Source organism: Zea mays, chromosome 1 (genome assembly GCF_902167145.1).
Source record: "Zea mays cultivar B73 chromosome 1, Zm-B73-REFERENCE-NAM-5.0, whole genome shotgun sequence".
Lineage (NCBI taxonomy): Eukaryota > Viridiplantae > Streptophyta > Magnoliopsida > Poales > Poaceae > Zea > Zea mays.
This window is the reverse complement of record NC_050096.1, coordinates 226,415,665-226,431,541: the sequence shown is the minus strand read 5'-3', so window position 1 is coordinate 226,431,541 and position 15,877 is coordinate 226,415,665. Positions and strand designations below refer to the sequence as shown.

At 49.3% G+C, this 15,877-nt stretch overlaps 1 protein-coding gene across 1 annotated transcript; it reads right to left on the bottom strand.

Moving 5' to 3' along the window:
* Positions 1–5,023: 5,023 nt before the first annotated feature.
* On the bottom strand, positions 5,024–8,928 carry LOC100283648 (triose phosphate/phosphate translocator, non-green plastid,chloroplast). The gene is made up of 9 exons (NM_001156549.1): positions 8,407–8,928; positions 7,848–7,970; positions 7,612–7,764; positions 7,430–7,515; positions 6,674–6,758; positions 6,420–6,539; positions 6,235–6,303; positions 5,447–5,576; positions 5,024–5,356 (listed from the first exon to the last, which is right to left on the bottom strand). The coding sequence occupies exons 1-9, from the start codon at positions 8,749–8,751 to the stop codon at positions 5,280–5,282; spliced, it is 1,188 nt and encodes a 395-aa protein (NP_001150021.1). The 5' UTR covers positions 8,752–8,928; the 3' UTR covers positions 5,024–5,279.
* Positions 8,929–15,877: the final 6,949 nt, after the last annotated feature.

The window sequence follows — 15,877 nt, the reverse complement described above, 5'->3', positions numbered from 1 at the left end:
CCACTTTCCTTTTGGCTGATTGAAGATTGACTTTATTATTCTTGTTATTATGATTCCATTAGCTCGTTCTACCAGTCCATTTGATTATGGATGTCTCACTGATGCAAAATGTATTTTTGTACGGATTTGGTCACAAAAAACCTTGAACGTTTCGGCATCAAATTGAGTTTCGTTATCAACTATAATGGCCTTCGGCACACCGAAGCGACAAACAATATTCTGCCAGAATTTTTTTTGAACCGTGGCCAAAGTGATTGTAGCTAGAGGTTTAGCTTTAATCCACTTTGAAAAGTATTTCACCGCTACTACAACGTATTTTAAATTTCCTTGCGCTGGTGGAAGTGGGCCTAATAAATCTAGACCCCGCCTTTGCAACGGCCAGGTGGGTTGGATTAGCTGAGTTAGAGACGAAGGTTGTTTTTTGTCTCTGGCACACTTCTGGCAGTTTTCACATTTTTGAAATAAATCCGCTACATCCGAAGCTATCTTCGACCAATAAAATCCTTGTCTGAAAACTTTTCCATGTAAAGGTCTGGACCCAATATGAGCTCCGCATAGCCCTGTATGTATTTCCTTCATTAGCTCCTGACCTTCGGTTCTAGACAAACATTTCAGCAATGGAGAGCAAACTCCTTTTTTATACAATTCTCCTTCTATGATTACGTAGGGTCTTGTCCTAGCGTTCATTCTTTTGATATAAGCTTCATCGTCTGAAAGATAATTGCCTTGTAAGAAGGATACAATCTCAGTCTGTAACACCTCGTCCAATCCCTGGACCAGCGGTACTTACTCCTGGAAGCTCTCTAGGATCAGATATCATCCCCACAGACCAACACGAGTCTTTTATGCGCACTTTGTCCTCACTCATGCGCACCCGAGAATACTTCCCGGTCGATCACCCATCCCAAATTGCTCCAAGCCAAGCACTCTTAACTTAGATGTTCTTTCGAGCTAGGCTTCCGAAAAAGAAGATGCACCTTGTTGGTATGGATACTATATTAATTCTATTAAACCTTGGGCCAGGAAATCACCATCCCAGGGGCTAGGATATCACAATCCACCCCCCTTAGAAGACCGACGTCCTCGTCGGTCAACCCCAATCCAGGAACCTCCCCTCTTGGCCACGTCTGTATGTCTAGTGTCGTCATATGATGCCATGTGACCACTCTGGGCCCACATACGCCATGCACCATATACCCGAACCCCCTAGCCCACACACGCCCATGAAACCACGAGGGTCGGCTCTGATACCACTTGTAACACCCCGTCCAATCCCTGGACCAGCGGTACTTACTCTTGGAAGCTCTCTAGGATCAGCTAGCGTCCCCACAGACCAACACGAGTCTTTTGTGCGCACTTTGTCCTCACTCATGCGCACCCGACAATACTTCCCGGTCGGTCACCCATCCCAAATTGCTCCAAGCCAAGCACACTTAACTTAGATGTTCTTTCGAGCTAGGCTTCCGAAAAAGAAGATGCACCTTGTTGGTATGGATACTATATTAATTCTATTAAACCTTGGGCCAAGAAATCACCATCCCAGGGTCCAGGATATCACAATCCACCCCCCCCCTTAGAAGACCGACGTCCTCGTCGGTCAACCCCAATCCAGGAACCTCTCGTCTTGGCCACGTCTGTATGTCTAGTGTCGTCATATGCCATGCCATGTGACCACTCTGGGCCCACATACGCCATGCGCCATATACCCGAACCCCCTAGCCCACACACGCCCATGAAACCGCGAGGGTCGGCTCCGATACCACTTGTAACACCTCGTCCAATCCCTGGACCAGGGTACTTACTCCTGGAAGCTCTCTAGGATCAGATATCGTCCCCACAGACCAACACGAGTCTTTTGTGCACACTTTTTCCTCACACATGTGCACCCGAGAATACTTCCTGGTCGGTCACCCATCCCAAATTGCTCCAAGCCAAGCACGCTTAACTTAGATGTTCTTTCGAGCTAGGCTTCCGAAAAAGAAGATGCACCTTGTTGGTATGGATACTCTATTAATTCTATTAAGCCTTGGGCCAGGAAATCACCATCCCAGGGACCAGGATATCACACAGTCCTCTAATCTTCACTGTGCACTGGTGAGATTGTAAGCACTGCTCGCTCCATGAGCTCGACTGAAGGTGCTTTTATTGTTTCAAAAAATACTTTCGAAGGTAATGGGAGCCCTTGTGCCGCTGACTTGGCTAATAGGTCGCATGTTCATTTTCTTTACAGAGAAGCCTTCGAAAGAGGCTTCCATTCTTCGGACTGTATCGAGATATTTCTCGAGCTTCAGATCTCTTGCTTTGCTTCTTTTGTCGATGTGGCCTATAATAACTTGTGAGTCAGATTTGAGGATTTCCCTTCTTATTCCCATTGCCTTAAGTTTTCGAATCCCCAAGAGAAGGGCTTCGTACTCTGCAATGTTATTTGTGCAGTTGAACTCCAGCCGTGCTACGTAGCAGGTTCTGATCTTAGATGGTGAAATTAGAATGGCAGCAGCTCCTGCGCCGAAGGTTCCCCATGACCCATCACAAAACAATGTCCAAGCTTCGTCGTCTTTTGTTCTTTCTTCGTCCTGAGCCCCTGGCGTTCAATCAGCAATAAAGTCTGCTAATGCCTGAGATTGGATTGAAGACCTATGAACATAATCTATGGTGAATTCATTTAGCCCTGCAGCCCATTTCCCAACTCTTCTCGTGGCTTCTCTGTTCCTTATTATATCCTTGAGAGGCTGAGAAGAAGGCATTATGATATGGTATGACTGGAAATAATGTCGAAGCTTTCTGGAGGCCATCAATACAGCATATAGTACCTTCTCCAACTCTGTGTAATTTTTCTTTGATGGACTAAGTACTTCAAAGACGAAGTACACTGGCACTTGCTTCTTCGCTTGGCCATCTTGCTTTTCTTGCACCAACGTTGCACTGACTGCATCGTGAGAAGCAGCTACATACAACAGCAATGGGGCTCCTGACGAAGGTGGGGTTAAAGTTGTCAGTTCTATTAAGTATTGCTTCAACTCTTCGAAGGCCTTTTGTTGAGTTGGCCTCCACTGGAAGACTTTGGCTAACTTTAATACTTCAAAGAATGACAAGTTCCTTTCTGCCGATCTTGAAATAAATCTGTTCAATGAGGCCAACCTTCCTGTTAGCCTTTGGGCACCTTTTCTTGACTTTGGTGGCTCCATCCGAAGTATGGCTTCTATCTTGTTTGTGTTAGCCTCAATTCCTTTTGTTGACACAAGACACCCAAGAAATTTCCCCTTCTTCACTCCGAAAACACATTTTTCTGGGTTGAGTTTGAGGCCTGCCTTTCTAAAATTGGCAAATGTTTTTTGTAGATCAGCGATGTGAATTTCTTGCTTGGTACTTTTGACTATGATATCATCGACATATGTTAGAACATTCCTGCCAATCTGTGAGCAAATAACTTTAGCAGTCATCCTGCTGAAGCTTCCTCCAGCATTCTTGAGCCCCTTAGGCATCCGAAGGTAGCAGTAGGTCCCACTAGAGGTTATGAAACTTGTTTTGGGCTCATCTTCTTTCTTCATCCAAATTTGATGGTAGTCTGAATAGCAGTCCAATAGACTCATGAGCTCCGAGGTAGTTGTTGCATACACAAGGGAGTCTATTCTTGGCAAAGGGAACTCATCCTTCGGACATGCCTTATTGAGATTTGTAAAATCAATGCACATTCTCCACTTTCCATTAGCCTTCTTCACCATCACAGTATTGGACAACCACTCTGGTATGTTACTTCTCTGATTACTCTAGCACTCAAAAGCCTTTTTACTTCGTTTCGTGCACCTTTGGCTTACCAGAGAGAACGAGTCTCATGACGTTTCGTTCAGAAGCTCAATAATGAAGACAGTGGGGAGGGCCCGAGAGGAGACCGGAAGCGGATAACCACTTGCACATGGAGAAGGCCCACGTCTCTATATGGAGTTACTCGACTGGGTACTTGGCCCTCGCATGGGCTGCCCTTTGCGTAGGGCACCAACAAGGATTAGTTAAAGCCTTACGCGGTTCTAGATACCTCTGTAAAAATTCAAGCGCGTCAACGGGAGATTGCATCTCTACCCTTGTCTTTAAGCTTTCACATTTATTACTTAAGTTGCAATCTTTACTATCTTTAGTTTAGAACATAGGCTAGTTGGTACGATTGAAACTTAGATTGCTAAACTCCTTTTGTGGTAGAGATAGCAACACTTAGACAAAACTGTAATGCACATTCATGTTTAAGTTAGTTGTATAGGTTTTGTTTAAGAGATTTCTTATTGGCCTAGTTTTAGAGTGCGTAAAATAGAAATCCTAATTTACCCTTTCTTAGGTGTCTGTGTTCCTTTCAAAGTCAGAAAATATTAGCCATAGAATCAAAACAGGGTGGATGAAGTGGCATCAGGCACATTTATGGGGTGTTTGGTTTGAAGAATCAATCCATTCTAGATAAGGTGTTGCATCATAAGTTCATTCCACAAATTTGGTGGAATGAACTCATTCCTCATATTAGTACTAATTATTAGCCTATGAGGAATGAAATGATGATCAACCCATTCCGTTCCACAAATCAAATAAGAAAGTGAGGAGTGAGAAGATGATGGACTACCCTATTCCTCAAACTAAAACGCTACTACCCATTCCTCAGACTAAACACGCTACTAATGTTTTATATGACAAGAGGATACCACATAAGTTAAAAGGCAAGTTTTCCGAAACAACGATTAAACCTGCTATATTATATGGTGCATAATGTTGGGCTAAAAACGACATGTTAAACAGATAAGTGTTGCGGAAATATATATGTTACATTAATTTTGTGGTCATATAGAAAATAATCGAGTCCAGAATTATGATATACATTATAGGCTAGAGATAACACCATTTAAAGAAAAAGCTTGTCTATCGGTTGAGATGGTTTGAACATATACCTCCAAAAGCGCCATTGCGTAATGGAATTCTAAGGTGTGATAGCAATGAGAAAAGAGAAGAGAAAGCTCGAAGTTAACAAGAAAAAAGACAATAAAAGAAGGTTTCAAATGATGATATATATCTAAAGATTTAGACTTAAATAGAAGTACATGGAAAACACTTATCCATGTGACTGATCTTTAATTTGGGGGGTGGGGGGAGGTGTTTCGGTTTTTAACCCTAGCCTATCTAACTTGCTTGAGACTAAAAGACTTTGTTGTTGTTATAAGCACAAATCTTTTAAAATGCAGTCACCTGAAACATAGAAGTGTTTAACTCCATTAACACAAAGAGATGGAAAATACAATCCCTATTTAAGCCGTCTTCGGCTTGGGCTTAAGTCGCTTGAGCTGTGAGTACAGGAAAACTCCGGCAAGTGCAATCGCAGTACCTATACACACAGATGAAAGCATGTAATGGTGATACAACAGAAGGATGAAATAGAACAAAGACAGAGAAACAGGTTAAGAAACATGCTTACCGAGAGAGTTGATAGGAGAAACAGGTGTCCTGAAGAACAGCACTGATGTTACAATGACCACAACACGTTTAACACAGTTGCCCACAGAATGAGTGACAGGAGACACCATCGCCAAAATCATGTAAGACACCTTCAAACAAAATAAAAAAAGAGAAACAATGAGACACTAAATATGTCCTTGCAATACACATGTAGCTACATATAAAGGAAAATAAAGAATAAATCAAATGACATGCATTAGAAACCAAATATTCTACACCCGCTTTTACAGGTCTTATTTTGGCCAATCAGCACTATGCTGCCTTGACTAAAACATCATATTAAGGCACAACACCTACAGACACATGCAACATGATAATAGAATCTCATTTGTGGTGAGAATACGTTGATATACTAACTACAATAGGATTGCTTTAGTGGACATGGTTTTTCTTGTAAACACCCGGTTCACATTTTCCACATTGCTAAATATAGCCTACGATTTTTAAAAATCAACGCCTGTCACAAGTTTATGTGCGTAAGTGTTTCTCGAAGCAGGCAATTAGCAACTTAACGCTACATATGCAGCACAGGGTTTAAAGGCATAAAATACAAAGACATAATTAGTTCATCATGCTATTTGCAGCTGTTGCAAGCCACATAAGAGGAATAAAAAATGAATTTGCAATCCGCATGACTCTGAGCTCTACATAAAACTGAAACATCAAAAATCAAATAGATAACACACTGCAGTCTACAACTCAAGATATTGATATATATCCCCAAGTACATGGAGTAACATGACTAACCTGTTGGTATGCATGGAAACACAGTCCAGCGAAAAGACACCTTGTAAGGACTTGGTTTACATTCAGACCCTACAAACACAAAGCCAATCAAAATTAACCCTGACAGTTCTGCAAGGTGCAGTTTCCTGTCTTGATTTCTTACTTTCGTGAGCAATGGGTTTAAATTTGAACATTGTTACACTTACAGCAGATTGCAAAAATGTAGGAGTAATTTTGACACCTTCTGTAAAGAAGGTAACAGGGGCCAAAAGGAAAAATGACATCACTGTAATGATAGAGAAGAGATTAAGGTTGTCCAAGGATTCCTGTGGAAAGAGAGCATATGAAGTGCATTAGGAATTAGAGATGGAAGTGGACAATTGCACATGGACATGACAGAAAAGAAGCCAATGCATGTTCATAAACAAACTATCTTTAAGATGCAAGATATTTTAGTTACCTCTTTCTTAACCATGAGCTTCTTGCTCAATACATTTCGGGATTGAAAGGTAACATTTGAAGCCATTGCACTCCAAAAGCCAGCCCTGTTTTCATCAAACTACCAACAAGTTAATATATTTCATAGTGGAACTCAGGCATACTGGCAAAGTATTCAAAGATAACTTAACCATGTTTGAACTTTACAAAGAAAGATTATCATAAGATATACATTGTTGAGTGAATCAATTTGTGAACACTAGCGTTTTGAATTTCATTCTATTATGCATTGTATATCACATCATAGTCACTTCTGAAAAAAAATATTGCATTTACCATGAGGAGAGCTTTAGATCCTACATTTTTTTCCATCTCATTATTTTCTTTGTAGCTCATGTTGGGTTTCAAGTCTAGCCTACCCCAACCTGTTTGTGGCTAAAAGGCTTTACTGGTGTTATCATTACTTCAACAAATTTGGATATATCTGGTGAAGTATCTCCCCTTAGCATGTGTAGTTGTGTACATATTTTACCTCACAATTCCCAAGATGACATACCATAGTCTAAATAAATTATAGCTACAATTTCTACAAATACTAAACAAACCAATGTTAAATATATCAATAACCATATTTAGGTACACTCACCAAGAATATAGCATAAGTAGAAACAGCATGGCACAAGATGCACAGAAGGAAGAAAACTATAAATAGAAGCTCCTACTCTATAAAATTCAGTTTGGCCATGCCTGGATTCAAATAATAGTGATAGTTACTTACCAGTTAAAGGATGCCTCAGTAAGAGATGCCAATGCAACACCACCAACAATTGGAAGAAGAGAAGATACTACCCAAATAGTAGGTAGCTGCCATACGAATACTTAGTATAAGAAGACAAAGAAATTTCTTAAAATTCAAAACATGTTGCTTTCCTAGCATTTGTACAGGGATGAAAAAATTACCTCGCCAAGGAAAATTGCAGAAAGAATAACAGAAAAGAAAGGCTCCATAGCCTTGATGGTGTGCGTAAATGACACTGCAACTTTCCCAAGGCTCATGTTGGTGAAGAGATTGCCCATAGTATGAACAATAGCCAGAGGTAGGATGGCTACAAGCTGAAAATTGTTAAAATGAACATGAGTATTAATATATATCCAAGTAAATAGCGTAAAAGTTGTAAGAAAATGTTAAAGGTTACCTGTGCTCCAGAAATCTTTGGCCTCTTAATAATACCAGTGATCCACATGAACAGAGCTGCTACAGTTCCGACAGCAAATTGAACTTCTGTGATGTTTATAGGGTATGGGAAAACCTTGAGTACCTGTCACATACAGTAAAGACAAGAGAAAGTTGAAGTATATCTTACTTAGTTTCAGAATAAATCTATCATTCTACCAGGAAAAGGCGCTCTAAGATAATAAAAAGAAAAATTGTACACGGAATATCAGTTCTGCATTCTCAACAAAACATTGAAAAAATTTTACACTGCAGGATTTTTCTACAAATGCCAACATTGACACCAGAGTATAGCAGTGAACTCAACATTTTTGAACATTCAAAATTAATATTTCTTGCTGAGCAAACAATGCTAGACATAAAATGGACGAAAGGGCAAAAGAATCATGGTAGAAATAATCAAACTCAACCGTTTCAGAATTACCATCTCAAGATAAAATCTAATAATCAGATATTCAGATACACACAAAAAAAACATATCCCGAACGCTCTGTCACCCAATCTCACGTCAGGATACTCACCTGCTTGTTATAGATGTTGAAGTAGATGTTGAACAGGTACCAGAGGCCGAAGAGCGAGCCGAGCCACAGCGTCTTCATGAGCCCGCCTCCTTCTTCCGCCTTCGGGGCCGCCACAGCATCCCCGGCCGCGCTGCATGACACCTGTCGCTGGCGGCACTTGCCATCCCGATCGGGCGAGGCTGGCAGCAGCCCGAGCCCCAGACCGCGAGGGCCCACGGCGCTGCTTCTGGTAGCGACGGCGCCAGCGGCGGAGGCACGAAGCGGGCGGGCCGAGAGGAGGGGGCGACAAGGGCTGCTCACCAGCAGCCGAGTGGGGCATGGCCGGAAAGCCGCGGCGCTCTGCATCTCGAGAAGGTTCTAGAAGGGATACACCGCCTTCCAGAACCTCCACGGTTGGGCTGCAGGGCTGGGGACTGGACGAAAGGACAGTGGGAGGTGGAAATGGCGCGGGCAGCACGAGGTGAGGACTCAGGAGTGGAGTTGCTGGCTCCAAGGGATGGGGAGGGAGGGGATAGCTCTATCTTTTACAGGTGTGCAGCGTTCAGCATTGCAGCTGCTCCGTATATTAGCGGGTGACTCTAAACTTGAACGGAGGCTGCGTATATTAGAGGGTGACACGTGGGGCCTACGGGTGGGTGCACCGTGGACAGGGTCCGGGGGTTTGCCACTTGGTTGGGTGATCAACGTTGTTTGGCAGTTACCAGCAAAACGTCGATTTGGTGACAAGGACGTGATTGGTTTTCAGGATTCACCCCATCCATACCTGCCGGCTGCAGCCACAGTTTGATTGGCTGCCTGGAACACCCGCTGCCGCTGGGCCTGTCCTTCAGCCATGCCAAAACTTGCTTCGAGCTAGATATGGCAATGGGTACCCGTGACCCGATATCCGATGAGTATTTATTCTATTAGGGTATGTATGTGGGCTAAATATTCTACTCGTGGGTCTGTTATTTGGCAAAAATCTCCATCCAATGGGTAAACGGGTATTAGAACGTTCCACCTTCACCTATACCCGTTAACCCGTGGGTATAAAATACCCAATATAAACTTAGCCCAAACATGAACTTAGACTTTAGCCATCCATCTTTTTTACAATTTAACAACCTTTTAGGTCATAATGTCATAGAAGGCTTAACGACAATTTAATGACCATGTAATGGAACATGTAATCCACCCAATGTGTGTTGAATGGATGGTTAAATGATGCTAGAAATTTTGTAATGGTATTTAGATAAATACTTGACATTTGTATAATATAATATTTTGATAGATGTTTAATTTTTGTGTGTACGGGTGACCCTATGGGACCCATACCCACATGGGTATGTGTATGGGGGTAAATCCATACCCACCAGTGTATATGGGTGACCCGATGGGGTTTTTTTTTTGTCGTGGGTATGGGTATGATGTAGTAATACCCGGTGGGTATTTACCCATTGCCATCTCTATTTCGAGCTTGATAACTTGTCTAATCTAAGTTAATGTTGTCTTCTAAGCTGGTTCCTCTTAACTAAAATATAATTGTCGGCGTTTCGACCCCGGGGGGTCCCTGGACCGACGAGTAAATTGTCGCCGCGTGTCCCAGCCCAGATGGGTCGGCGCGAGACGGAGCACAAAAGGGGGGGGGGGAGAAACAGCAAAGGGGAAACCCGCGGCCTTCGTGTTGTCCCGCGCCCAGGTCGGGTGCGCTTGCAGTAGGGGGGTTACAAGCGTCCGCGTGGGGGAGAGAGAGAGAGAGAGAGGGAGCCCTATGCGTCGGCCCGTTCTCCCGCGCGGCCAACCTTCTCGTACGAGAGCCCTGGACCTTCCTTTTATAGGCGTAAGGAGAGGGTCCAGGTGTACAATGGGGGGTGTAGCAGTGTGCTAACGTGTCTAGCAGAGAGGAGCTAGAGCCCTAAGTACATGCCGTCGTGGCAGCCGGAGAGGTTTTGGCGCCCTGTTCATGTGATGTCGTGGCCGTCGGAGGAGTGCTTGAGCCTTGTGGAAGTACAGTTGTCGGGGCTGTCAGATCCTTGCTGACGTCTCCTTGCTTCCGTAAGGGGCTGAGAGCCGCCGTCGTCATGGAGCACGCGGGGTGCCATCATTACTTGTTTACCGAGGCGAGCCAGATGGGACGCTGGTCTTGTTCCCCGTAGCTTGAGCTAGCTAGGGGTAGGGTAATGATGGCCTTCCCTGTGACGTGGCGGGTCCGAGCCCGAGGTCGGGCGAGGCGGAGGCTCCTCCGAGGTCAAGGTCGAGTCTGGGCCCCGGGGTCGGGCGAGGCGGAGTTCGTCTTCCGATGTCGAGGCTGAGTCTGAGCCCTGGGTCGGGCGAGGCGGAGGCCGTCTTCCGAGGCCGAGGCTGAGTCCGAGCCCTGGGGTCGGGCGAGGCGGAGTCCGTCTTCCGGGGTCGAGGCTGAGTCCGAGCACTGGGTCGGGCGAGGCGGAGACCGTCTTTCGAGGCCGAGGCTGAGTCCGAGCCCTGGGGTCGGGCGAGGCGGAGTCCGTCTTCCGGGGTCGAGGCTGAGTCCGAGCCCTGGGTTGGGCGAGGCGGAGCTTCCCATGGCGCCCGAGGCTGGACTTAGCTGCTGTTAGCCTCACTCTGTCGAGTGGCACAGCAGTCGGAGCGGGGCAGGCGGCGCTGTTTTCCTGTCAGGTCGGTCAGTGGAGCGGCGAAGTGACTGCGTCACTTCGGCTCTGTCGACTGAGGAGCGCACGTCAGGATAAGGTGCCAGTCGATCCTTGCATTAAATGCTCCTGCGATACAGTCGGTTGGCGTGGCGATCTGGCCAAGGTTGCTTCTCCGCGAAGACTGGGCCTCGGGCGAGCCGAAGGTGTGTCTGTCGCTAGAGGGGGCCCTCGCGCGAGACGTGAATCCTCCGGGGTCGGCTTCCTTTGCCCGAGGCTGGGCTCGGGCGAAGCGAGATCGTGTCCCTTGAGTGGACTGAGCCTTGACCTTAACTGTGCCCATCAGGCCTTTGCAGCTTTGTGCTGATGGGGGTTACCAGCTGAGATTAGGAGTCTTGGGGGTACCCCTAATTATGATCCCCGACAGTAGCCCCCGAGCCTCGAAGGGAGTGTTGATACTCGCTTGGAGGCTTTTGTCACACTTTTTTGCAAGGGGACCGGCCTTTCTTGGTTGCGTTTCGTTGCGGTGGGTGCACGCGAGCGCACCCGCCGGGTGTAGCCCCCGAGGCCTCGGAGGAGTGGTTTGACTCCTTCGAGGTCTTAGCGTGTTTCGTGATGCTTCGGCCGGTCTGGTTGTTCCCTCATGCGAACTGGTCGTAGCCCGGGTGCATAGTCAGGTTCCAAGTTCTCGGGCTGGTATGTTGACGCTGTCAACAGTTTGGCCGGAGCCGGGTTTGCGAGAGCAGCCCCCAAGCCTCCGCACAGAGCGAGAGGACGGTCAAGGACAGACTTGGGTTTTTCCATACGCCTCTGCGTCGCCTTTCCGCAAGGAGGAGGGGGGAAAGCGCCATGTTGCCCTCGGAGGGCACCGAACATGGTGTCTCCAGTGAGTTGCTAGCGGGTGATCCGAGTGGATGCCCGTGCCCCATTCGATAAGGGTCGGCTAGTGGCCCAGAGGTGCGCTCCAAAAGTACCTGAAGGTGATTTGCTGGAACCGGTCCCGTTTGATAGGGTCCGAGGGCTCGATGCCTCCCTCTGATGGGATTCTGTTACAGAATCGCTCCTACTGGTCTCGGAAATGTCCTAGGGTACCTCGGGAGCGTAGCCCGAGCCTCGGCCATGTATCGGACGTACCCAGAGTCATCCCTCGCTCTGCGTGCTCTGAGGCGGCTGTCGAACCCTTCGGGGGCCAGCCTACAAACCCCTGATCAGTAGTGGGCGCGGAGCCCGAGTGGCTTGAGGCGGCTGTCGAACCCATCCGAGGGGCCAGCCTTCGAACCTCTGACCAGTGGTGGGCGCGGAGCCCGAGTGTTCTGAGGCGGCTGTCGAACCCTTCTGAGGGGCCAGCCTTTGAACCTCTGATCAGTAGGAGGGGCTCGGAGCCCGAGTGCTCTGAGGCGGCTGTCGAACCCTTCCGAGGGGCCAGCCTTCGAACCTCTGATCAGTAGGGGGGCTCGGGGCCCGCTTCCTTCGTGGAGAAGGATCCCTTTCGGAGTATCCCCTTTCTTGGTCCCTGTAGCAAGAGAGAGAAAGAGGAGGAGGAAAAGGATACAAAATCGAACGACGTGGCACACCTTTTTTGACGCGGTCATTATGGCGGAGGTGAAGTGTCGCCTGCTTCGCCTGCCAAAGGTGCCGCCTGCCCTGCCGTAGAGTTAATGCGACGGGACGTGTGGTTCGCGGGGCAGCCGTTGTGCGTGCGCGAGCCGTTCGAGGAACGGAACACGGGCGCGTCGTCTTCACTCCGTGGGTGAGGGCTCTCTCGCTGTCCCAGGAGGGGACGTGAGCCTGCAGACGACTTGACCGCTGCTTCCGCCCGCCTGTCGCCGCCATTACTGCCGACCCACTTTTGGCCATATTGACCGTCGCGCCTTCTCCCGCGGCTGTCTGACCCATGATCGATGTGCTCGGTTGGCACTGTTGGGCCATGCGCAGGGTCGCCTCGAGTCGCGGCACTGGTTTCGCAGTCGAGAAGGCGCGGTATTGGCGCAAGTGGCGGTGCAGTTTCCCGCACGTAGTAACCGGCGCGCCGGTTACATGACGTGTGGGCCTGGGCCCCCATGCTGGACGCGTCGGAGTCGAAAGGGTGCGCCCCCTTGGTACGGTTGCATGCCGCCTGCATGGCGGTCCGTCCTTTAACCCGCTGGTCTGGGCGAAAGTGGAGGAGTGCTTGTAACCGCTGGGCAGTTGTGCGCTCCGCGCGCAGCGGTTTGGCTCCTTCTGTCCTGGGCCAGCTTGCATGACGCGTGGGACCCAGCCCCCGTGTCGTAGGGGGAGGATCTTGGAGCGTGTTGGTGAAGACTCAGCCCGCGACGGCTGAGGACGCAAGTGGGGAGAGTCGCCTTTAAAAGGAGGGTGACCCCCTTGGATGGCAACCATGTCTTCGCACTCCCTTCGTGCATCGCACCCTTCCACCTTCCGAGCCCCCGGATGGGGAGCGCCCGTGGTTCTTCTGTCTTGTCGTCATTGGAGGAACGCAACTTTGCGGAAGTTGGTACCTTTAAGCCATTGCTCGGCTTCAAGGATTTTCATCAGGCAGCCCGGCTGCATCCCCTCGCCGGTGGTCACCCAAGACGGTGACCACCAGTTCGATGGTGGGGAGAAGCGAGCCGGGCTGCGACCTCTGCCCCGCCCTCAGCTTCAAGGATCTTCATCATCCTTGCTGGGGCGGGGAGCGAGGCGAGCCGGAGCTCTACCTCCTGCACGGGTCGGCTGGCCACCTCTTCTTCCAGCTCCTGGGGGTGGAAACCATCCTCCAGCTCTGCGGAGGAGGCGCCCTCCAGCCATGCCGGGGAAGGCGAACTGTTGCTGCCCAGCCAGGGTGCAACATTCCGTCCTCTGTCCTCGCTCTCATGGCGAGGACGGGAGTGAGGACCTGCCGGTGCGCTTTGGGGTGGCCGGCGCTCGCTGGTGCGGTGTTGGTGGACAGGTGGTCGCCGCCTGCAGTGCTGAGGTGGTGGTAGTTGGAGAAAGCTTCCCCACCGTTTAGACCGTCAGCGCCACCTACGGGCCGACCTTCAGCTCTTTGGCTTTAATAGCTTGTCCTCGCCCCTCGAGTGGGGACATGGGCGAGGGCCTTGTCGCAGCAGCGTCTGCCCTGAGGTCATCGCCGCTGCTGTTTGGCCACCCGGAGCGGAGGTCGTTGTCGCTGTTGCCAGAGCGGGCGTCGGCGAGCCACCTGGGGTTTCGTCGCCCCGCAGGCCCTCCAATGTGGGGGGTTGTTCGTACCTGCAGGGGCGGAACCGGAGTTCCGTTTGTAATGGCACCTTGAGTGCCGGTGTCTGTTCATTGTGGCTGTCGAGGCCTGAACATGTATGTATTTTTGGCGTGAAGCCGTGTTTCGTCCTCATTTCGAGCACTAGGACTCGCCTGTCGGCTAGCTGAACCGCTTAACCAAGTGTGAGTTGCCTCGTGCGAAGGTGACGAGTGAGGTATCCGTATCCCGGAGGCGTAGGAGTCCCTCGGCTCGGTCGGCCTTGCCGCCCGAGGCTGCTCTTGCTTAGTTAAAGGAACCTTCGGCCGCTCTGCGATGAGCTGGAGCCGGAGGCAGCGGTGCCAGCACGGACAGAGGCAGAGATGGCTCGAAAAGAAGCTTCGTCGGCCGGAGCCTGGCCGGGCCGTCCACTGGCGGGACCGACGCCGGAGTCGGGTTGCCGAGGCCACGAGCCGGACTGATGTCCTCGGGGGACAGCTGGCTGAGGCTATGGAGCGGTCGATCGAGTCGTCTGCTCGGGCTAGGTTCCCGAAGGAGACCCCAGCGACGATGGCCCATGCGTAGTGCCAACAGGTTCCTTCAAGGTGGAGATCCTCCGACCGTGTTGCCGTCCGAGGCCGGGTCGGATTCCGCCGAAGGTGGAGTCGACGTCGAGGGTGCTGCTGCTCCCTCACTGATGTCTGATCATGCAGGAACAATTTATCTTGTAGTGTGCGTATGTTTTTTGCGGACGCCGAGGCCCAAACATATCGTCGTCGTGTTGTAAAGTTGCGTTTCTTTTCCCCTTGTTTCGAGTATCTGGACTTATTTGTCGGTAACAGAATTGTTTGTCCGAGCGAGAGTTACTTTTCGCGGAAGGTGATGAGTGAGGTATCCGTATCCCGAAGGCGTAGGAGTCCCTTGGCTCGGTCGGCCTTGCCGCTTACGTGTGCTCTTACTCGTCCGTAGGATTCTGTTATCGATATAGTCGAGAAGGCACGAAAAATCATTTCGGCAGAAAAGTTTTCGAGCAATAAGACTTGTTCGGTCAGCGGAATCGCTTATCCGAGCATGAGTTACTTATCGCAGAAGGTGATGAGTGAGGTATCTGTATCCCGGAGGCGTAGGAGTCCCTCGGCTCGGTCGGCCTTGCCTGCTTACGTGTACTCCGTCATTTTCAGGATCCCACTTTCGAAGTAGTCGAAAAGCACGAAAGATGTTCTGGCGGAAAGAAATTTTCCGGGGAAAATTTTGACGCAGAGGGGGTTCGCCCCTTCTAGCCCCCGAGGGAGGGTCGGGCTTTGCCGAGGCAAGGCTGACCCTTCCTTGATGGTTAGACTTTATTGGCATATGTAAACGAAGTGTATGAACGACTTGAAAACATCTTAAGGGTAGAAGCGACGTAGCTGTCGGATGTTCCAAGCGTTGCTGTAGACCTCGCCTTGACTGTTGGCCAGCTTGTATGTTCCGGGCTTCAAAATCTTGGCGATGATGAATGGCCCTTCCCAGGGAGGCGTGAGCTTGTGGCGCCCTCGGGCGTCTTGTCGCAGCCGAAGCACCAAGTCGCCCACCTGGAGGTCTCGGGACCGAACCCCTCGGGCGTGGTAGCGTCGCAGGGACTGCTGATACTGCGCCGAGTGTAATAAGGCCATGTCCCGAGCCTCTTCCAGCT